We start from the raw sequence: 23,896 nt of genomic DNA on the forward strand, positions 1-23,896 counted from the left end.
CACCATGCCACCAGTTCACACATCTAAGAGAGGAGTCCATGGATAAGCTTTGCATGTGTAGGAAGAGTTGCCTCTAACACAGCAGCAACTAGTAAACTTGGCACTTAGCTGGGAAACCCCCAGACACAGGAGGGCTGGACACTGACAGCCTCTGGACTGACTGGCCTGTGCTATTTGTTTGGGCCTCTCAGAGTCACCTCCAAAAGCTGAAGGGATTCTAGCAAGTCTGAGAAAGAGCTGGGCTTCTTTTTCCTACATAACAGGTTACACACCGGAGTCCTCAGGCATTGCTCCTTCCTCTTTGCATATTTCACTCACATGAGTGAGGCCCAGTCAGCTGCGACTCTGGGATGTATTCACGGGGTTGGGGAGGGAAAGAGGACTTTATGGGTGACTCCTGTGACTTGCCCCCGACATGGCCCACCAGGACTTCCCTTCCTGATACCTGAGCGTGTCCTGGAGGTTGTTGCCTCGTGACAAGGAGATGGAACGGAAGAAGCCCTGGACAGCAGGGACAGTGTACATCAAGAGGGTTTTGGACAAATCCTGTTGGAATACACATATGTTAGTGACACTCCCACCTCAGCTTTCTCATCTGTAAAATGGGCAGAACAGCCCACTAAACAGCACATCTCCAAGAGTGGTTATGAGGATTAAATCAGTTAATGCACAAAAAGCCTTTAGATCAGCATCTGACATGTAGCAAGCACCCTGTAACTACAATGGTGCCCTAACTGTTAATATCTTGGGTTAAGAGTAGCTTCCTGGACAGGGCGGCAGAGGAGGTGGGGCCAAGGCCCTGAACATGCTGATCTCTGGGCTTATCAGCTGCCCCAGAGCTTGAACTGACTGCCCCAGGGGAAGTGGAAGGGGAGAGAAAAAAACAGTGGATTCTGCTGGGCTCTGTGCTCAGAGTGGGCCCGCAGATGTGTAGGCCACCCCCACACAGGTGCTGGGCATTAGGAGAATGAGCTCAGCTCCGTGGGAGGCATGACAAGGACCTCATTCTTCAGCACGGAGGCTACGTCAGGTCCCCAAACACAAATACACATACAGAAGTACTGTCTAAACAATGCCGGATGGCAAGCCATGCTTTCTGACTTCCTCCAGGGCTTCAGAGCAGAGCCTCAGGCTCCTGTAAGGCTAACCAGGGCTCCATCCTCAGGGCGCCTGGTGCCTGAGTCAGTCCGTGATAGTGGGGGGTTGGGGTTGGGGGGCGGGTACCTCAGTGACCTTCTTCTGCAGAGGAGACGGGGTAGGGCTGTTCTCGGCGCTCTCAGCCTCGCTCTCGCTGTTGCTGCCCTCGGTGCTGGTGGTGGTGGCGGTGGCCGTGGCCGCTGTGGTAGCAGCAGTGGCTGCGTTAGTGATGTTGGCCCCACTGGCGTGTCGCAGCTTCTTCTTCTCGTCGCGGGCTTGGTTCTGATGTTTGTAGTGGAGCACAGCCTCAAAGTTCATCACTGCCCACGCATGCCAGGCCTGGGGGGTGGGATGAGAGGACAGACACGGGGGCTATGACAAGAGCTGGGGCAGGAGGCTCGGGTATCAAGAGCCTCGAGGGGTGTGAGGCCACAGCTGAGGCTAAGCAAGGGCTGCCCTTTCTTCTCAGTGGTCAGTAAAGCGAATCCTCACTTCACTTCAGCAGAACACTTGGGAATGGGGCATTTCACTAAGTCCAGTGTGATCATTCATCCTGTGGTGCATCTGTTGCATCAGGGACTTCGGCGGGTGACATAGGATGAGGGCGGCCTGTGAAGAGAAGCACGCCACGGGCCTTGACTCAGGACCTCTTCATCTAGAGAAGAGGTTGCTCAAAGACCTACAAATAGGCAGAATGGGACAGGGGCAACGAGAGGGAGACAACGGGAATGCCAGGTGCAGGGCTGGGAAGGCTTCATGGAGGAGGGATTTGGGGCAAGTCTTGAGCCATGCCAGATGGGTGAGAAGGGAATAGGAAGGCACAGCAAGGATGTCCTGTAAGAACAGGGACGAAGATGCAGGTGGGCAAGCAGCGTGGTTCACAGAAAATAGACATGTGCCTGAAGCTCAGGACACACACAGGAGGGCATGGAATTCCCAACAGAGCTTTGAAAGATGGCTTAAGGGTCTTCCCTGAAGGTCAGTGGTTAAGAATCTGCCTGCCAACGCAGGCGACACGGGTTCGATCCCCGATTTGGGAAAATCCCACGTGCTGCAACTAAACTCGTGCACCACAACTACTGGGCCAGCACTCTAGAGCCAGGGCTGTGCGGCTACTGAAGCCAGTGCACCAGAGGCCTGTGCTCTGCAGCAAGCAGCCACTGCAGTGAGAGGCCCGCACACCGCAACCGGACAGTAGCCCCCAGTTGCTGCAACTAGAGAAAAACAAAAAAGGCCTAGCACAGCCAAGAGCAAATAAACAAGTATAGTTTAAAAAAAAAAGAGCTTAAGGAAATTCCCTGGTGGTCCAGTGATTAGGACTTGGTACTTTCATTGCTAGGGCCTGGGTTCAGTCCCTGGTCAGGGAACTAAGATCCTACAAAGTGTGGCTCTGCCAAAAAAAAAAAAAAAAAAAGAGATGGGTTAAAAGCTGGGTTTGAAAAATTCCTTTGGCAGCAGATACAAAACAGATGATGGAGGAGAGCAGAAGTTCAGAGAGTGAAGGCAGAGGTCTTAACTAGGCAGAGAACAGTGGGAAAGGGGGCACACTAAAAGAACAGGCCAGCCATGGAGGGTGACTCGTGGTCACTGCTTGTCCCTCACACCTGGCTGAGGGCCTGTCAGAGATCAGTGGCCAGTGACTGCCAGCCAGAAGAAGCCTTTGGTGCTAACTACTCACACCTCTGAGGGTTTGAGCGGTAGTAATGCTTTGAGATAGCATTGCCTGGTGCACAGGGCAATGAGGAAGAGTTTGATTTGGAACTTTGTAAATTTGCGATGACAGCAAGACATTAAATAATTCACTCATAGTTGGAACTTTCTGGATAACTGGTATATTTCTTTGAATCCCTTGCTAAAAACCTTGCTTTAACACAGAAGTGTCCATTTTCCCAGCCAAGCAGAGTAGATGAATCACAATCAACTTCTACTTGATGAATAAGAATCCTACAGTGACCTAGGCTCAGCTTTCCCATACCTTCATTTAATCCACAAATACCTGTATATGTACAGTGAGCTGGGGGGTCACAGCAAACAAGACAGAAAGAGTCCTGCAGGCACGTAGGACTAACATGCATCACTGATGGGAGACAACAGCACAGACTCAATAGGCCCAGACTAAAGCCAGTTTTTGTTTTTTTTTTTCCTTTGATTCATTTCTTTCAGAAAAGTTGAAGGAAAGCAATCTGGTTAGGACACAGTTCTAATTAGTAAGGCTCCAGCTGGGCAAAGGTTCACTGGATATATTCTTCCAGTCCTGGACTGAAGCTGTCCTAGAGAGAATAATTACTGCTGCTTTCACAAAATGGGCATTTTTCAGATCAGACTGATACATGCTTAAAGCATGGCAAGAATTTTACTGTAGATGTTTCTAGGGCCTTCAGATGCAGGTTTTGACCCCAGAGGGATTCATTCCCAGAGTATTAGCAGGTCAAAGAGACACCGGAAAGGAGTGGATGACATCTGCCTCACAGGCAGTCTAACCAGGAGGCCCCTCAGAAAAGATATAAAAAACACATGAGAAAGCATGCTCTCACCGGAGGTGTGTACTTCCAAGACTTATTCCTCTACCAGTCAAGCTTTTATACATTTTCTAGTTTTCTCTATCTTCTTGAAAAATTTTCTATTATATAACAGGATGTTACTCTGGAAACAGAGCTTTCCAACAGAAACAGAAAGTTCAGTTCTTAGATGAGGAGCAGGCAGGGATGGGAATCATAAAGAAGCTGGGAAGGAACAGATGACCCAAGGGAAGATAAAGTTCCAGAGACTACAAGGGAAGATAAAGTTCCAGAGACTAACTGTGTGTCCACATGGTCTAGGAAAACAAGCTGCTAAGAGTCTGTAAGACTGGAGAGGGTATGAAGAAAAGGGAACCTTTTGTGCTGCTGGTGGGAATGTAAATTGATAGAACCACTATGGAGAATAGTATGGAGGTTCCTTAAAAACTTAACAGAACTACCGTAAGAACTACCACAGGACCCAGTAATCCCAAGACTGGGCATATACCCTGAGAAAATCATAATTCAAAAAGAGATATGTACCCCAATGTTCACTGTAGCAATATTTACAACAGTCAAGACATGGAAACAATCTAAATGCCCATCAACAGATGAATGGATAAAGAGGATGTGGCACATATACACAACAGAATATTACTCAGCTATAAAAAGGAACAACATCGGGTCATATGTAAACATGTGAATGGACCCAGAGTCTGTCACACAGAGTGAAGTAAGTCAGAAAAACACATAGCATGTTAACACATATATGTAGAATCTAAAAAATGGTACAGATGAACCTATTTGCAGGGCAGGAAGAAAGATGTAGATGTAGAGAGTGGTCATGTGGGCCCAAGGGATTAGGGGGGGGTGGGACGAATTGGGAAATTAGGATTGACATACATATACTACTGTGTGTAAAACAGATAGCTAGTGCGCAGGGAGCTCAGCTCTGCTCTGGGATGACCTATAAGGGGAGGTGGTGAGAGGAGGTCCAACAGGAAGGGGATATATGTACACACATAGCTCATTCACTTCAGTGTACACAGAAACTAACATAACACTGTAAAGCAACTATATTCTCATTAAAAAAAGAATAAAAAGACAACAGCATCTCCACAGCCATGCACACACTCATGGTGTAATAAATCTTTTTCAAGTGAAAGAATCTCTCAATCTTTCTTTATCAGTCAGACCTCTGACTGACTAGCTCTTGGCACTCAAAGAATCAAACTCGTGGTACCAGACCAGGCCACCGAGGCTCTGCGGTGAAGCGTGAGCGCCCTGGGGCGCACTGGCCGGCGTCTGGAGGCAGCGGTGGGGAGCCCGGCTCACTCCCATCTCTGGTTACCTTGTACCAGCTGCGGTCGTGCTCTGTGGCGGCGCTGTAGTACTGCAGGACTTTGGGGATCGTGCTCTCGTTGATGCCCTGTAGGTTCAGCTGCCACTCCCCGAGTTTCAGGAAACATCTGAAAACAGAGAAACAAACCCTGTGTTGCTCCCTCCTTAGAAGAGCCGTGCTGAGGAGGACGACATCCTGGGAGCGCAATGGCCTTCCTATGGTTGACTCCAGGTCTACAGAGGCAACATGACTGAACCACCTGGATTCTCAGCCACCTGGAGGAAAACAGACAGGTTTTGGGCACCAAGTTTTTAAGGGATGGTCTCTTCTTGCTCTCTGTCAATGCTAACATAAACCAGGTAACTGGCACACTGAAGTCTGAATGGACCTGGCTTCCCCAAATTCATTTCGGTGGGTGGCAGCTGCTGAAAGTAATTTTTCTCATCAATTGCTTTACGGCTTCTCCCTTATTTTCTAGCTGTGCCATGCTACATGCAGGGATCTTAGTTCCTTGACCAGGAATAGAACCCAAGGTCCCTGCAGTGGAAGCATGGAGTCTTGATCACCGGATTGCCAGCAACGTCCTCCTTCATTCTTTGTATGATGGAATTAACAGCTAACGTTCACTGATTGCTACTCTGTTCCAGGTACTGCTCCAAGTGCTTGACGTTTTCTTTCCACTAATCCTCACACCATCCTGTTCCACCCTAGGGAAAAGGAATTCTTACTATCCCCTTTTTAGATAATGAGGAAGCTGAGGCACAGAGAGGGTAAGTAACTTATCTAAAGTCACACATCAAACCAGCAGCATTTGAAAGCTAGGAGTCAACTCTGAAGCTGGACACCAGGAGAACAGCACACGGGTGCTCTTGGGCTATTGGATCCTGGGAAAATAAGTGGCAGAGACTGTGGAGCCCTGGAAAAGGTGAGAGAGATGCAAGCAACTGGCTGCTCTGGGAGCCTTGACCATGACCATGGGGCAGAGGCCGCTGATGGGGCAGGGTTGGGGTGTGATAGGCCTGGCCATAGGGAGCTCACCGGGCCATGAGCTTGTGCAGCTCCTGCTTGTGCTGCTGGTCCTCGGTGGCGATGGCATGCTGGGCTTGCTGCTGCATGGTCTGAACAAAGTGCTGCATGTGCTGGAAGGCATCAATCTGTAGTAGGGCAAAGGCACAGGGAGTCACTTGGCGTCTGGCCCAACACCAGGGGAAAGGAACTGCCATTCACCCTCTCCCAAAGAACACCCTAGAGCATGGGGTAGGACAGGGGCAAGGGCATAATGCTGAGCGATGGCTGGACTTGTCAAGAGGATTCATATTTTTTTAACTCAAGGAGTAACTCTCCTTGGCCAACTGCAATTACTAGTTTAACAAGGCTTAGAAAATCTACTTGCCCAACTTCCCCAAATAACAATCCATATGAAGTAATCGGAAATCACTGCTTAATTCACTATCAATATACTGCCCTGGGGGAAATCAGACTTCTTGGGAGTTGTTTCAGGCTAGTGAACCCTTAGTATTTGTTTAAGACACTGTATACCCTGGACACTAGCACAGGAAAAATTACAGTGTAAAAAATCGAATAGATCCGGGGACAAACCACAATGGAAAAGAATATAAAAAACAGTGTGCCTGGTGTGTATGCACACACATGTCTAAATCACTGCCATATAGCAGAAATTACACAACCTTGTGAATCAACTATATTTCAATAAAATACATTAAAAGGATCTGATAGAACCCTTAGTACCCAAATAAGAACACAGAGATGGGGTGAGACCCCTCATATATCCAAGTGGAGTGGGGAAGACACTAGCCAAGCATTTAGTTGAACAGGTTGGCTAAGAAGCAAAGGCTTCAGAGGGTCCTCAAGCAGTTCCATCTCTTTACATGATTTTATACAAAGTGAGCAGGAGGCATCTGAGTTCATAACAGATAGTGGAACTAGGGAAGAGTAGAGCCAGAGTCAGAGGTTTTGGACTCAGTTACAAGCCACTTATAAACCTGCCATGTCCACATGTACCAGCATCATGATAAATGGAGTCCAAACTCTTTAAAGGGCTTTAAGGATGAAGACAGAACACACAGACAGGAGAAGCACAAGTGGGAAAAACAGTGGATTCCAATCCACCGACACAGAGAGGGGAAATGGCATGGGACAGAAAATGAAAGAGAATATGTGTTCTCTGCTACAGGAAAGGAGAGAAAAACCCAACACTTCAAATAAATAAGGTCAAAATGATCTCCTTATAAATTATATAAGGTTTCCTTTCTTTCTTTTTTAAAAGTGGAAACATGTTAGTAATGATAGCTCTGAAGGAAAATGAAATTCCCTTGCTTGGGGGCCAGAACCAACCTCAGATACTTTTAATATATAAAGAATTAAGTAATTAATTGGCATCAAGAGACAGAGGGCTTCACCCAGAGGAAGAATGACGTGTCAACGCTTTACCAGGGAACTAATCCACACATGAGGACAGCGCAGACACACACATGTTCTAACACTTAACAAGACACCTGTCTCCCTCACATCTGCCTTTAGTTTCATTCCTCACCACTGGCTTTGAAAAATGAACTATATTAGCCTCCCACACCTGGGAAGTATAAGTATTCTTTTAGTTTTTCTTCTATGGAAACTACACTGACTAGACTTAAATCTGATTAGGGAGAGAAAAGAGAATTGACCTCTCATGACAAAGATGGAGGATAACTCTGGGGCTTCCCTGGTGGCTCAGCTGGTAACGAATCTGCCTACAATGCAAAAGACGTGGGTGTGACCCCTGGTCTGGAAAGATCCCACATGCTGCAAGCAACTAAGCCCACACACAAGAACTACTAGGCCTGTGCTCCAGAGCCTGGGAGATGCAACTACCGAGTCTACACACCACAGCTACTGAAGCCTGCGAGTCCTAGAACCCGTGCTCTGCAATATGAGAAACACTGCAAAGAGAAGCCCACACAATAAAGAGTGGCCCCTACACGCTGAAACTAGAAAAAAGCCCGTATAGGAACAAAGACCCAGAACAGCCATAAATAAGTAAATAATTATAAAAAAAAAACCTCCTTCTTTTCTTCATCTCCAGGAAATGAGGAGGGGGGAAAAATGATTCTTTCTCTCTTACAGATAGATCACTCACTTGGAGGATAGGGCTTCTCTTAGGCTGAGTGTGAGCTGGGCAGACTCTTCTGGCTCTTGACTGCCTGGGGGCTTGTGGGCAAGAACTAGGTTCTTGGCTTAGTGAAGTTTACAGAAGGAACCAGACTGTCTCTAGATTCTGTGAACTGTCTCTTCTAGAAGAACACTGGCCATACACCTATTGCCTGATGTTTTCCTGCAGAAGGGGACCTGCTTTTCCCCATGTCTACCTGACTGAGGCAAGGCAGAGTCCAGTCCTTATTTACAGAGGAAGAACGTAATGCTCAGAGAAGTAAAGTGACTTGTTCAACAGCACAGTTAGTATTAATAATCAGTCTTCTCGGAGTAGCTCCTGAACTCTTATGAAGATGTGGCATCTCTAGTTCCAGGCTTGAAGTTCAAGCACCTAATTTTAAATTGATTTCTAAATTTTTAATCCATGTGGTTTTGTGGTCTGCCTCCAGAATGTGGGCTCCTAAGAAAAGGCCATAATCTGTGAAGTTGGGCTGTAGTCCTATGTTGAAAGAAGCCACTCCGTGGCTGAGATATTAGCCAAGATATTCCTTATGCCTGCCTTCGGCAAGACTTTCAAAGACTTGGAGGCTACACATAGGAAGGAAACCAGACTACATTCAGATCCAGCACCTTCTGTTTTTCTCATTTGCCTGGAGGAAGAGCAGGCTTTGAATCAGAAGTGCTCTGGCCTGGGAGGCACACTAAACAGAGACTAAACAAACACGTCCTCCCAAACAACAACAAAAGAGAAAAACCTTAAACTGCACATTTGGAGAAGGACACTTGGGCCATTACTTTTGAAGTATGCCCCAATCAAAGACAGGACCTGGGTGCATGGCTGTGGCTCCCACCCTGGGTGGCATTTAGAGTCACAAAACCCAGTACCCACAAAAGAGGTCAACTCCTAGCCACAGTCCAAGGATCTCCCAAGTGGGCCTTTAGCTCAGACTTGACTGCTCTTCTCTCATATCTCCCACAGCCATGGCTTCAGTGGCTGCTCTATGTTCCTTCCTCACCTCAGGGACACTGTGGGCACAAAAGGGAGAAGACAGCTGGGACTTCCCCCTCTGTTTCCTTAGGAGGATGATGAGGAGCCAAAGCAGGTGCTGACGGTGCCTCCAGGACCTACTTTGGGTTAATCACCACCATCAGCCAGGGAGATTGTTTTTAAAAATAAAATAGAAAAAAATCCCACCAGAAGTCACATGTATTTCCCGAGGCCCTGTCTGTAAATAAAGTCAGAGGAATACCACACTGGCTTCAAGATGAGTTTCCTCTCTGTTTCTAGCATTACGCCCTGGGTGTTGCTGCTTGTGAATCTAAACTGACGAGTGCAGAGGAGACAAGAAGTCTGAAAAACCAAGTTGGTCTTACGAAAGCTTCAGTCTGTTTTCATAAATACACTGCTTTTTTGGGTACTTCTCTTAGGGAAAAAAACAAAACACACCAAGAAACCATGCTTCTTCTGTTGCAGCACATTCTAGCTGCTCATAAAAAAAACTGTGATTACATGCATTGGTTTGGTCCATGGGTATACGTGCATCTCCCCGAATGTGATTCACTTTTTGAAATCTGGCCCAAATAGCCTCCCCACGGAAGCACACTCCCTGACATGGTGGTTTGGACACTGTCTCCTTTCTGGCCTGGAGGAGGCAGTGAGAAGCAGACTAGGCGAGTGTTCTACAGAAACGTGGTCTGCTGCTGCAGTCGGGTACAGACCTTGCGGGCGCTCTTCCACATATTTTTCATGTAGGCGTAGGTCACCTGGGGGTGAACTGTTGGCAGAGGATGGTCAAGTTGCCGAGATGGATCAACTCCCAGGAGCAGCACTAAGGTTTTGTGAGCAAGTGCCTTCAAGACAAGGGGTCAGGTTAGACACAGGACTGGACCAGGAGCAGGGTGCCCTCCTCAGCCCCCACCCCAAGGAGGGGCGGGACACTCACCAGCCTGCCACTCTTGCCACACAGGCTTGCGTACTTGAGCCAGGTCCTCATGTCCTCGTGAGGGCTGACGACGAGTGACCGCACCATGAGGATTTTCTGCCAGTCCTCCACAATACGCTGGCAGCCCTGGGATGTTCACAAGTGAGGATCAGATATGTGCTCTGCTACATCTTACCCCCTCAAGGGCAACGGTGAAACCCACCCCGAAACAAAAAAAGAGATTCATTTTTATAATCTCATATTTCTCAAGAGAAGGGTATGTGAGTGAACGCCTCTTAGGAACTTTTCAAAATTCGAGAAGCTACAGAGCAAGACCTCTGGAGCCTGAATCGCAGCCCATCCACTTACTACCTATCGCGACTCTGGATAAGTTACTTAACCTCTCTGTGACTGATCTGTAAAATGGGATAAGAACCATACCAACTTCATGGGGCTATGGTGAAGTTTAAATGAACTAAATTATTTAAATTTCTTTTCTGCATTGTAAATAATGTATTTTTAACTTTTTTTGCCTCAGTCTCTCTGGTTGAAGATGACTATCGCTGACAAAAATTAAAGATGTATCATTCAAAATTTTAAAAACTACTTAAGTGTAAAAAAAAGTTTAAATAACTGAAGTTTCAACTGATGTTATTTGAAAGTTGGTGGCATTTATATTCCTGAAATTATTAGAGCCTAAACTTGCACTCAGATCTTGGCCTTGTCTTTCCTCTTCATTTTTTTTTTTTTAAATATCTCAGATCAAAAACCATACACAGAAGGGAAAAGACCTCATTCATTCACATGTATAAATTCTTTTAAATTAAAAACAGTGAACTAATCACTATCAAAAGGGCCAAGTTAATTTTATATTAAAAGACTGTTGAGAACACAGTAAGCCTCTCCTCCTCTACCTTCCTGATAAAAAATCAGATGCAGAGACGAATACTGGGGGGACGGGGTTCTGAGATCTATCAATTCATCAGAGAATTTCATGAAACCAAACAAGCTGTCTTCCATGGAGGTAGGTCTAAAAGTCTAGCAACAATGGTTGAAGGCTTTAAAATAACTTCACAGATAGTTTTTATTTATTTATTTCTGGCTGTGATGGGTCTTCGTTGCTGTGCAGGCTTTTCTCTAGTTGCAGTGAGCAGGGGCTACTCTTCATTGCAATGGCTTCTCTTGTTGTGGAGCATGGGCTCTAGGGCAAGCAGGCCTTAGTAGCAGTGACATGGGGACTCCATAGTTGTGGTTCCCAGCTGAACAGTTGCAGTGAATGGGCTTAATTGCTCCACAGCATGTGGGATCTTCCCAGACCAGGGATTGAACCTGTCTCCTGCATTGGAAGGCAGATTCTTTACCACTGAACCACCAGGGAAGTCCAGTTGCAGGCTTTTAAACATGACAGGACACAGACTGAGTCTGAATAAAGAACCCAAGGCAAGAAAAGAACCCAATGCAAGTAAGGCTGACCTCTCATACTGTCCCATGGGAGCTACTGGCTGGGGAGTTCAGCTGAATGGATCACAAAATGGCAGTCTTCCAGCCTAAGCAGTTAGTTGAGTGTTAGGACAGCAAGCCATCCATAAGAGCCAAATTCCTACTGCAAAGTTAACACTGTATTTTTAGCCTTTGGACCATCATCTTTCATCCCATTAACGACAATGATTTGGAAAGTTAGAAAAACAGAACAAAGTACACTGAGTGACTGTTTTGGTGACTTCTCATCTGCCAGCTTCTCCCACATGCTGAAATCCCTTGGCTCTGAAAAGCAAAAAGTATCTTCTGTCTCAAGGTAGGAAGGTCACGAAGGCCTAAGGTGATGATGGTATTATGGACACAGTAAAGTCAAACATGGGTCTCCCTTCTCCGAGACTCGTCTAGTCCACCCCCTTCTAAGTCTCTGTCTGGTCAAAGTCCCACTTGTTAGAAGGGCAGAAGATTCATCAGATCTCTGATTTGGAAACCCTTCACCCCATTACAGGCACTTTAAAAAAAAAAAAAAAAAAAACGAGGGTGTGGACAAGCGGGAAATTCTGGCTTTGTGGAATTCTTTTCTGGGGTTCAATAGACAATTTTTCCACCAAAACATTCACTGGACATTTCATAATTGCTAATAAAACATGGGAAGGAACTGCATGTGCTCATTTCAGGGCATAAACGACTGTGCTCATAGGCGAGCCTCTGCCCCACTCCTTTCCTTTCCAGAGGAATGTGCCCGGAACTCCATGGACGAGAATGCAACTTGGAGTCAGAAGGCTCTGTCACAGCCTGCTGAAAAGCTGGAAGCACAAACTTCGACTGGTCTGGGGACAGAATTTGGAATTAAGTGTGGATTGGATCAAGAGGAAACCGCTGACAATGAGGGAGGTTGATTACGATGAGCAGGGGGACAAGTGCCTTCTGGAGCAGTGAAGGCTTTGCCAATGAACTTCCCTTCTGTCTCCTCAGGGGGTGGGAGAACTGTCCTTTCCAAGAACACTTGAGACTCCTGACTCCCAGGTTGGGAATCGACAGCTCCTCATGCTAAAATGATCAGAATGTACAATGTGAATACTAATGGAGAATTTGGACTAGTCTCTCGATGAGGGGAAACTTCGGTGGAAAAAAGTTTGCAGAGATTATCGCGTGACTAAGACCTGAGGAACTGTAAACCGCAGAAGTTAGTAAATGAAAACATCAGCCTCCCCACTCCAACTGAAAGGTGGCCAGCAAGTGGATTTAGAGCAGTGGATCTCAGCATCAGCCACATCCTGGAATTATCTGGGAAGGCTGGAAAGATACCGATCCTGGGTCTATCCCCAGGACTTCTGTTGATGTGGTCTGACGTGACCTGGGTATTTCAATTTTTAAAAGCTTTCCAGATCATTCTGGGCTTTCCAGGTGGTGCAAGTGGTGCAGAACCTGCCTACCAATTCAGGAGACATAAGAGACCTGGGTTAAAACCCTGGGTGGGGAAGATCCCCTGGAGGAGGGCATGGCAACCTATTCCAGTATTCTGGAGAATCCCACAGAGGAGCCTGGAGGGCTATAGTCCATAGGGTTGCAAAGAGTTGGACATGACTGAACTGACTTAACACATAGTACCAGGTCATTCTATCACATAGCTGAAGTTGAGAACCACTGATTTTGAGGTCAAGATTCTCAACTGGCTGGCCATAATGTCACTTATTTAAGATATTTTCAAGAATTTCCTGGTGGTCCAGTTAGATTAGGACTCAATGCGTCCATTGCAGGGGGCATGGGTTCGATCTCTGATTGGGGAACTAACAACCCACAAGGTATGGGGCATGGACCAAAAAAAAAAAAATTATTTTCTTTTATTCCCTGAGAAGGGTAAAATGAGGTTGGGAAAGTGGTCATTCTCTCACAGCTAAAGGCTCAGGTGAAAAGTCTGTGGGTGTTCTGCTCTGAATGTATACCGGGCCTCAGTGAGGAGGCAGGGAGTGGATGCCAGTGGGGATTGGAGGAGTGGGGAGGGTGGCACAGGGCTTTCCACCAGGCTCACCTGCAGTCTCTCCCACCAGATCTGGCGGATGATCTCCCGTCGCTCGGGCACAAGTTTGTACTGGATAACCTCCTCCAGCTCAGACAGCATGTGGCAAGAAACCATGGCCTGATGGAAGCAAATCACATTCCAACTTAATACAGCATGAACAATCCAAAAGCCAGGCTTCATTTCAGTCATTCCTTCTGGTCCCACAGGCACACTCCCAGCAGCCTGTGTGTACTCATGAGCCCACTCTGCAAAAAGAACTGAACTGAGCTGGAAACCTGGCACTGCACAGGCAGCCCACACTCACCCCATAGGCCCGGCTGTAGCTCTCTCCCGCCATCGCCGTTAACTCCGCGTCTAGTAGGTCCCGGGCTTTGTCGATGCACTGGAAGAGAACGAGAAAAGCACAGGAATGGAGCTTCAGGCTTGGGAGCTGAGGGGAGCACTGTGATTTCTGGGCTTCCCCACTAGATGCACAAATTCCCTGTTTCACTGAAATCCCAGTGATGAAGAAGGGAAGAAACCTTTTACCTGATTTGAAAGCCCAGATAAAAGCATTCTCTGATTTCTCAGAAAAAACAGAAATATATGGCAGCCAAAAGCTCACCGTCTTAGAGCTTGGGTGACAAAGGAAGGGAGACGTGTGCTTAGAAAGAGAATCACTGTGCTCTCGCATCTCTAGAGGACAGCCTGTGGATCCATCTGCTTTGAACTTCTTCTTGCTGGGGATACTGATAAGAACAGACCGTGCAAGCACTCAAATGACCCACCTGCTTTTAAGCACCTTGTCCTCCTAAGAGAGGGTCTCTGAAACTGGCAGAAAAATGCCCGATCCTTTCCAGGTAAATGGGAGCTTTTGTGTCTAGAACATGAATGGCCCAGGGCTGTTTTCACATCGTGTAAACCAGAGCTCACAGGACTGCAGTCTGAGGCTTCTCTGTTTCATCTGTTAAAACCCCAGCATGGGGAACTCTTCCTTTCTTGAACGTTTCAGGTTAATGACTACGTGCCCATCCTGGAGTGCTCAGGGCATTCACCCAAGCACCTCACCTAAGACAGTCTGGTGCCCAACAGGGTGGGTGTGATCACCTCATTATTTTAGTCTGCTAGACAGCAGAGGATTTCCAAATAAAGTGCTGGCTTCCCTAGAAGGTGACCAGTGTGTGACATACCCTAACAGCCAGAAGAGGTGGGATTTCTGCTGCAAGGGGCGCACTGCTCTCTGAATCCTCCTTTAGTGGACAGTTTCTCTCCACCATAGGGAACACTAAAGCAACATGGTAAAAAGGAGGCCATGATGACCCAAGAAGCCAACTCCATAAGCAATCTACATGGTAACTTCCAGAACAGGTGTCCCTCTCAGAGCAGAAAGTGGCTGATGTGCTAGGAGTTGTCTTCTCACTGAGTCTTAGGCTCCTAAGCCATTCTAGCGAGCCCACAGAGCCAAATGCCAGAGCCTGTTTACATAGGTGCCCTGTGCTTAGGAGCTAACTGGGCACCCTTGATTACCATTTCATACTAGAAAGTTTTGGTTACACATAGATTTTTACCTGTTGTGCCAAGGAGAAGAGGTCCTGATGTAGCGCCAGCACAGCTCTATAAAACGCCCCGTCGTGGGTGTCCCGAGGGATCATACAGGTGTACTCTTCCATGCTGTCCCACTGACCTACATGTGCATTACACGCACACACATACACAGAGAAAATATCAGAGTGGTAAGCTTGCTGGGCTAAAGGCAGTATATCAAATAGGCCTTGTCACTGTTACTTGCTTTTAGCTTGGGGTTCAAATAGGACAATCTTGAGGCTGATGTATCAGAATCCTGCAGAGAGCCTCTATACTCTGTGAGGCTGAACAAGCCAATTTAACAACATCATAGCTGTCTTCCAAACACAGGCCTCTGTGGCTGCCCCTGGGAGTTAGTTCCATGAGAGATGGAAGGAGCTACATGAGTATGAGCCCAGAGGTCAGGAGGGGGAGTGCAGCACCTCATTAACCTAGAGAACTCACCAGGGACTCTCTCAGTGAGACCAAGAGCCTTTCCCCTACCAGTGGAGCATCTCACAGTTCAGTAATACCTTGGAAATTACATTTTCCCGAAAACAACTGATATGGATCATTATCTGGACAGGGGACAGGATGAGACAGTTAACTCATCTCATGCTGGCAGCACCTCTGCCTCAGAAGGAGGCGATAAATATTTTAAGAGGCTCTGTTACAACAGAAAGATGGGCTAGGTCATAGCACAGTAGTCCTATATCATGGCAGGCTGGGGAAATGGTGGCATCTGGGAACGATATTTGCTTCCCCTGGTGGGGTGAGCATGTCTCAAATGCCAGGATTTCTATGACCATCTGCAGAAAAGACACTGGCTTCATTAGTTGCACGCTGCAGGGCCCCCAATTTTATGAGGCCTTTCCCTGCCTTTCACTCCAGACCACCGGTGCATCCATTCTCTGTGCCTCTGGGCAAAAGTGAATAACAAAGAGTGACTCCTCAGGAAGCAATTCATTTCTGAAAAATGTTCTGGATCCAGCTCAGAGCTCATGAAAGGAGAGGATGTGAGCTCTGTGACTCAGAGGGTGGGGATGGAGGCGGACGTTATGTAACCTTCCTCTGGACTCCACAGGTGCAGCTTCCACCTGGGACACCCACGGACCCTCCCTCTCTGGCCAAGAGTACTTCTGGGACAGACATGGATAATCCTCTCTGCTGGGGCCTGAGATCAGAACATGACACTTTTCTGTGGGGATTAAAAGGAAATCGCTGCTTGAAAACACTCAGGGAGTGAGAAAGGTGGGTGAGTGTTGGGCAGCAAGGAGGAGAAGAGAGAAAACAAGACTATCAGAATGTCTGTAACTGCTGGAGGAAGTGAACAGCATATAGGGACTCATTGTACTATTTACTTTTATCATCGTTGGGAAAATTCTACAATAAAATTAAGAAATCAAGGAGATAGACAGCTGACTTCTTTCATTATTCCTGTGGGGTAAAAACATGCTGGTAGAACTCCAGCAATCATACTGGATCATGACACAGAGGCCCCAGGGAAAGCAGAAACGCAGAAAGAGGCTAATGACAACGGAGCCAGAATGCAAACTTCACTAATCATCTCAGTGTTGATGCTTGCACACTGTTTTCCCTGGCTTCCCTGTGAAGAGAGATTTTCATGCATGTCTAACAAGTTAATCAAAGCCATGAAGACAGAAAGGACCAACGGAAGAGGTGGAAGTGGACATGAATGGCTTCACGCTTCTGTAGACCTGACACTCTGCCTGCAGCCACAGTGCCTTGCTACTCAGAGGCGAGCCTCCAGCTTCACTGTCCTCCCCATGCCTGGGAGGGCAGCCTTACCTAAACCCCATGCAGCTGCAGCAGCCATGCGGGCCATCTTGGCTTGGGTCTCATCATTAACCAGAGTCCATTTTTCACAGCACTGCTGGTGAAGCTGCCCCCTGCAGGAAAAGAATTATATAATCAGGTTAACTGAAATCACCTCCATGACCTGCTCATTTTTCTCTAGAGCCCCTTGGGTTAGCTGGGGGGTTGCAGGGGAACTGGATGATAGGGGCCTGCCTTCATCTGGAAGCCTTTAAAGAAAAAGTGCTTTCATGAAATAATTGAGAAGTGTCTGGTGATTTGTCATTTCTATGGCCTGGTGGCTCAGAATTTTCCTGACAATGAGTTTATCAAAGAGAGGGACTGTGTCTAACTCGATGTGACGTGAAATGTCCTAAACATCTGGCCCTCTTCATAAATATTAAATAACTTCTTTCCTATGCCAATGAACTCTGGGCTCTTTCCCTTTGGCAGGCCTACAGAGAAAGCAATCAGAAGAGACACATCTGGACATTCACTTTGGGTTCAAAGCTATAGGGACAATTGGCTCTTATAAGTATTATACAAATGGCTGCAGTCTGAAATGAAATTCAAATGAAATCAATCTGTGCAGAGGAAGAAGGCTCTACAATGGTAACATCCACCAGAAATCCAAATGCTGTTTACTCTCGGAATTTTGTACAATGACTGTGAGTATAGGTGTCATTAGGAGATAATGAGATGCATTCGATACACAGAGCAGAATCCCTTAAGAACAGATGTCCTGTTGGCAGTTAAAACTGCTGCCCTCCTATGTGGCACTTCTGAGTGAAAGGAAACAAAACTCTGCTTCTGTAGGAATATGAGCTCCTGCATTCACGTGAGCTTCAAGACTCAGCTAGGAGACTCCTCAATCTCTCCTGCTTTCTGAAAGAGATACTGCAGGATATTTTAGCTTGGTATTGGGATTGGAGTCAAGAGAAAAGGTACAAGCTCCAAGTGGCCCAGCTCAGAAGCCTTGGGGACATAAGTGCATTGTAAGGTGACCTGGGGGACTGTGAATAGGGAGGAGATAAAGATGCTGAAGGGATCTAGGCTGAGCTCCCCTAGAAGCTGACTGGTGACCACATCCAGGAGAACTGCTTGGGGCCACTATCCAGCATCGCGACCTTGCAGTCATCACCTTCCACTGTCTCTCCGGCACATAATGAAGACAGTCAGGGACATGAGCATTCTAGCTTAATACATGGCCAAGATAAAAAAGAGGAGGAGGTGGGCAGCCATCCTGCCCCATGGACTTACTGAAGCTCAGTGACAGCAGCTGGATGACCTCAGTGTTGGTTTCTTGCCACCTAAACCTAGAAACCTTCACTCTGGGTCCTGCTGGAGGTTCTCCTACAGTAGCAGCTCTTCCTGCAGAAGACTTAAATTTGATCCCTGGATTGGGAAGATCTGGAGAAGGAAATGCCAACCCACTTCAGTATTCTTCCCTGGGAAACCCCACGGACAGAGGAGACTGGGAGGCTACAGTCCATGGAGTCACAAAAAGACACGACTGAGTGACTAAACAACAAGTTTCTAGATGATACAGATGCTGTGATCCAAGGGCCACTGTTTGAGAACCACTGGCTCAGGGCACAGCACAGATCCTCTGGGCAGCGTATTCTGGTGGGAATCCTGCCTGGAGCTAAAGAAAAGCGATGTTCTCACTCTGAATGGTCCTTCCAACTCTAGAATTCAAATTTGTACAGCTCACAGCCACAGGCACTTCAGCCTCCCTCTACTGTTTCGTCAGGACATTCCATTTCTGTGTTCCAAGTCTGAGATTTTGCTCTGCTCTTCACCTTGAGCCGGGGAGTGAGTTCAGTGTGAAACACCACATACTGTCACCTCCAGAGACAAAGCAAGGAGCACTGTAGAGCGGCATCTTAGAGAGGAGGCCCGCCAGAGGATACGGGCACCGCCTTCGAGCTGCAACTGTGTCAACAGCTGTCAGACCCTGGTCAGTGTGCACAGAGGCAGGCTTCCTCTCCTACAAAGACTTCTTACAAATAAGAATGCAGAATATACTAACTCCTACCTAACTCTCAAAGGCGGGGAGGGGAAAAGAACCAAATAGAGAAAAAGTATGAGACTGTCTATGGGACAACCACGAAGAGGTTCTCTGACAACTCTTTGTGACTCCAAGGAGGTTTGGGTAAAAGGTCCTCCAAGACTGACTTTCTTGCCTAGAGCATCAGCCAAAAGCCTGGGGGAGCATTCTTCGATCTGGAACACCTAAGTACTTGGCTGTCTGGGATGTCATTCCCAGGGAATCTGTCCTCAGGATGCAGAGGCCATGCAAGGGAACTGTGGGGAGGGGGCTTACTTAGCTTCATGTGGCTGCAGGTGTGGCCGGGGCTGGAGCTGGGGGAGGGGGAGCTATTTCTTGTAAGCATGGGGAAAGGGGGTCTTCCACTCACTGGTAATCCCAGATCGTGCCAGACAGCCACCTCCGGTGAACACCTGCCTCAGGCACGTTCAGGATATATACTCAAAGCAAAAGCAATTTAAAAACTGCACTCTAAATAGAATTGACTGAATAAACCATATAAAAAAAAAACCTGCATATGATCAGGAAAAGAATTCTGCTTCTTTCATCTCTTTTAAAAATCTCTTCTACTCTGCTGCATTTTTAAACCCCTTGGTCAGCATCACTGGCCACTTACACTTTATAGGTAATTATAAAGCTGGAAGGAATCCAAGACTTCAGGGGTGGATGGCACTGCGAAGTGCAGCGTCAGGAGGCCCAGAAGACTCTGCTCTCTAGAGGCCTCAGGGCAGAGATGTCAACTTCTACGAGTCTCAGTTTCCCAACTGTCACATGGGGAGATGAGACAAAATCACACCTAAAGTCACTTCTCACAACCAAGCCAGCCCTGGGTTGGACAGTGGTTGTTTCTAACTGTGAAAGGGGGAAGGCAGGACAGGTTTCCAAGAGGAAGAAACAGTTCAGGTGCAGCTTGAAAGATGCAGAGAATTTCAAAGGAGAAAAACGGGAAGAGGTGAGCAATCCAGGGCAATGAATGAAAGAATGCAAAGAAAAAAATTCTGTGGGGTTTGGAGAATGGCCTAGCAACAGCCCTTTGGTTAAATAAAGTTCAAGCTCTAACTTGGTCTACAAGCCCGACTTGGCCTGGGCCTTGCCAAGTTCTCCTGCCCCACCTCTTATCTCTTTTCTGTATCACACCTGACCCCACAGCCACACTGAACTTTCAGAACCCGTAACATAATACTGTGCTCAATCCTCCTCACTGTCTAGGCCCGAGTTAGAGCACTTCTTCCTGGAAGCCTTCCAGAGCCTTCCAAGTCAGGATTAGGGCCCCTTCTTCTATCCCACCAACCCTGGGCTTCTCCTTTATAACTATATTCACTCAGTGCTACAGCGGCCTGGTCATCTGCCCTGTCGGCTCTGAGAAGGCAGGGGCTGTGCCCTTCTTGTTCACACTGTGTCCTCAGGGCCCCAGCACAGATGCTGGCAGTGGGCAAGCACTCAATAATGACTGGTTGAATGAATGAATGGAGGGCCCTCAGTCTTACAAGCAAGAGAAAGCAGAGATATCTGCTCCTGGGGAGGTAGTAAGGCATTTGTTATTAAAAACTGTAGTTAAACTAGTTCATGACTGTGGTATGGCATTTTATTTTAGCTATTTAAAAAAACTGCACTTCATGCTGGAAAACATCTCTTAACAACTCCCCAGACCAAGACCATGGCAAATGTCCTCAGCTGAGCATCCCTGTTGCTTCCACCTGGAATACCCTTATCCCCGCTCTCCACTCTCTTCACCTGTCTCCCAGCCTTGGTCCTTCCTCCAGGAAAACTGCAAGGTTGCCCCACCCTCATGTGCGTCTTTCAGAGCTGTCTACAGACCATTGTCCCTGTATGCTCAGTAACTGTACAGTAACTGCCTGCAAGCAGGCATCTGTTCTTCTTTCCTAAAATCACTAGCAATAGGTAATAAAGAGGAAAAGAAAAATCAAGGTTGCAGAGTAAGAATATGAAGTCTTCATCAGCCAGTCAAGGTTAAGAGACAGAAAGAACAGGTGTAGATCCTAGGAACACACCCATTCCTGTCCTGTCCTAGAGCATTACGAAGACTATGTGAAAGAGAGAGAGAGAGAAAGAAAAGAATCTTTCTATTTATCACTGAGACAAAATAGAGAAACACTCCCAAGTGAGAGATGCTTCCTGGGAAAACAAATGAAAGCAAAAGCGGGAGTCTTGGGAGAGAGCTCTGGGAGAAGTCTTTCCAAGGCAGTTGGGCCTCCATCCCACTGCAGCTCACCATTCCCCCAAGGCCTCGAGGCAGCGCATGCGGCCCAGCATCAGCTCTGGGTCGTCCTTGTTGGTGTCCATTTTCTTATCATAGGCCACGAGAGCATCTTCCCACTCGTGCAGCTTCTCATACCAGGTAGCCTGGATCTCCTGCCAGGGAGAAAAGAGAGGACTGCTGTGAGGCACAGAGAACATAAGGCTGTGTTTTATTTATCCACAGACTTTCCTTCCTTGAGCATGCCACGTTGTATGCGTGATACCGCACCCAGCACAGTAGGCCTTCAGAGTATCCAGAGGTATGTACAGTGCTGGTGGGGATGCTGGCTCCTTGGCACAGTGTTGGAACAATCCGGGGATAACGTGAGAGTAGCTGTCAGGCCATGTCTTTCCCCATCATTTCCTGCTCAGACACAGGAGTCACCAGAACTCCAGCATGTGGGCATGCAAGGACAGGGCAAATCATCTGGATGGCAGGAAGCCCTGACAAGGGCTCCCGTAAGGAGGCCAAGGCCTGGATCTGCTGGAATGCTGACAGTGGGCCGCCTGGCAGGGCCAGCAGCTGCTTTCCTGATGAGGCCAGAGAGACCAGGCCACATCTGCATATTTGCTGGAGGAAAACAACTCGCTTTTCAAAAGCTCTTTATTCTCTGCATTACTTAATACATTTTTAAACTTTCAGGAAATAATAATTTAAAATACAATATAACACTGCCACTTAAAATTCTTTGGAAAAATCTTCCTCCCTTCTTCTACAGTCTCCCATCCAATGTTCCCTCCTCTGAGCACTTGGCAGCTTCATCACTGGCAGGGGCCCAAGGACGGATTCCATCACCCAGCAGATGGCGTGCCACGCTGCCATTCAGTGTTGGCCACGTGAATGAGCAGCCACTGCAGTCTAGAAGGTGCAGACTACGGTTCTCTGAATGGCCCGAGGACTGTTTTATGTCTCTGTCTGCCCTCCATCTGCCGCCACCCCAGTCTGTCTTCTGGGCTTCTTCCTCGCCAGCTTGGTGACGACTAGTTCTCTACCAGGCCAGGGAGCAGCTCTCCAGGGATTTCTTTAACAACAATCTGATCCTGCAGCAGCGTTTGTGTGACACGATGCAGGGCCCCCATTCATTCTCCCTATTACGCTCCTTCTCCTTGCCAAATAAAACTCTAATTTGAGTAGCATGTATGAGCACAGCTATGTGCTATTAAGTTCTCTGAAAGAATCTTTTCTTCTTGAACGGCTGTGAGGAGGTCATGTCTATTTTAGGCCATTAACCTGTGCCTACTTCCCCTCATTTGTCTTCGGCAGAGCCAGTCCCCTCCGCTTGCCCTGTCCTCATCTGCGGCCACAACAGCCTTTGCCCCAGTGTCCGTGTGCAGTGGAGTTTGTCAAAATGGGCTCTAAGCTTCATTTCCTGAGCTCGTTTAGAATCATACTGCTCCACTATGCCTAAATATGAAAGACACAACTTAGAAAAGAGTGGCTTCAGAGACTGTAACATTAAAAACTCTTAAATTAAAAAGGAACACTGGTACATTTCCCATTTTGAATTTCTATACTGGGTGGAAAAGTGGGTACTAACATATGGTACCCACTCAGTATGAACAAGCAGAAAGTAGGGGGAGCAGCGTATGGAGCAGGTCAGGTAGGGGGCAGGATATTTTGAGTTGCAATAGATTGCAGGAACTATAAGGTTTAAGCAATGAATCACAATTCTAATGAGATTGCTGTTACATAAACTGTGCTGAGAAAGCACAGGCTCTGCCAAGAAAAAGCAAACCATTGTCGAATTTAATATGATTCAGCTACCTAAATATAACAGAAAATCCACCAGGGTTTAGCAATAATCCTGGAGCTAACGGCCACCTTCAGAACCTGGAGATGGGGATCTTTTCATTTAAGGTTGGCACTCTGAGCCACCAGCATATAAAATCACCCAAATACCAGATGTTTGTGGAATCCTTGTTTCAACTACTGCAGTCTGAGCTCTAAGGATATCAAAGGAGAGGATATCTCTGTCTGAGTGGACTACATTAAGCACCCTCTCTTCTGACTTTCTTCCCTCTGCAAACAAGGTTGTGGCAAAGATGGATGAGACACAGTCCTTTCTGTTTTGTCATCTGGAGATGCTTTCTTAGCTGAGTTACAGGCATGTGCTCAAGATGGCAAAATACTCCCTTAAAATTTTCAGTCCAATTGACCAGCCATTACATAAGGCAGTGAAGTAGTCAATTTTCTTTACTCTAACACACTGGGCTCTTGATTAAGGCAAACTGGAGTAAGTGACTGGCATAACTAATAAAAGGTTCCTCATCAAATATATGGACCCAGAACTTCTTGAACTTCCAGGAAGCCAGTGTTAAGTTGATTAAATCAATGTTTATATATGGTTAGGAAGTTACCAAAGCACCCGCCCAAGACCACAGAGAGTAACGGAAACATTTTAATATTGGTTGGGCAAAGATGGCAGGAAGGAAGAAACTATATAAGCAGTAATGAAATGGAACAATCCCTCAATATCATGTATAAATTATGGCATATTTTTTCTGGAGAATTAGTCATGGTTTCTTCCGAAGTATATACTGAGCCTCAAGTCCCTCTCATCCCTGTAAAATGGGATAACAATAGTACCTGTTCACAGGTTGCTATGAGGACTGAATTAGATGAAGTACATAAAGCACATAGCAAAGAGTTAGGCATATGCTATTTGATAAATACAAGTCATT

General features: G+C 47.0%; 1 protein-coding gene and 1 long non-coding RNA gene across 7 annotated transcripts in view; one reads left to right on the forward strand and one right to left on the reverse strand.

Annotated features, from left to right (window-relative positions):
- The window catches only part of MTOR (mechanistic target of rapamycin kinase), a 123,744-nt gene that overhangs the window by 16,303 nt on the left and 83,545 nt on the right, over positions 1 to 23,896 (reverse strand). For all 6 annotated transcript variants that reach the window (XM_086344468.1, XM_086344471.1, XM_086344469.1 and 3 more), the window contains 11 exons: positions 21,189 to 21,328; positions 16,900 to 17,000; positions 15,096 to 15,211; positions 13,853 to 13,930; positions 13,558 to 13,665; positions 10,071 to 10,196; positions 9,847 to 9,978; positions 6,016 to 6,131; positions 4,987 to 5,104; positions 1,225 to 1,476; positions 446 to 546 (listed from right to left, as the gene is read on the reverse strand). In XM_086344468.1, coding sequence (XP_086200594.1) covers positions 446 to 546; positions 1,225 to 1,476; positions 4,987 to 5,104; positions 6,016 to 6,131; positions 9,847 to 9,978; positions 10,071 to 10,196; positions 13,558 to 13,665; positions 13,853 to 13,930; positions 15,096 to 15,211; positions 16,900 to 17,000; positions 21,189 to 21,328 — 1,388 coding nt within the window. The remainder of the gene's footprint in view (positions 1 to 445; positions 547 to 1,224; positions 1,477 to 4,986; positions 5,105 to 6,015; positions 6,132 to 9,846; positions 9,979 to 10,070; positions 10,197 to 13,557; positions 13,666 to 13,852; positions 13,931 to 15,095; positions 15,212 to 16,899; positions 17,001 to 21,188; positions 21,329 to 23,896) is intronic.
- On the forward strand, positions 13,928 to 16,499 carry LOC147356642 (uncharacterized). Its single transcript, XR_015143399.1, has 2 exons — positions 13,928 to 14,387; positions 16,175 to 16,499. It is a non-coding gene; the product is annotated as an uncharacterized LOC147356642 (long non-coding RNA).

Source organism: Bos grunniens, chromosome 16 (genome assembly GCF_055505025.1).
Source record: "Bos grunniens cultivar Pamir isolate PY7600 chromosome 16, Bosgru_T2T1.0, whole genome shotgun sequence".
In the NCBI taxonomy this organism is placed as follows: domain Eukaryota; kingdom Metazoa; phylum Chordata; class Mammalia; order Artiodactyla; family Bovidae; genus Bos; species Bos grunniens.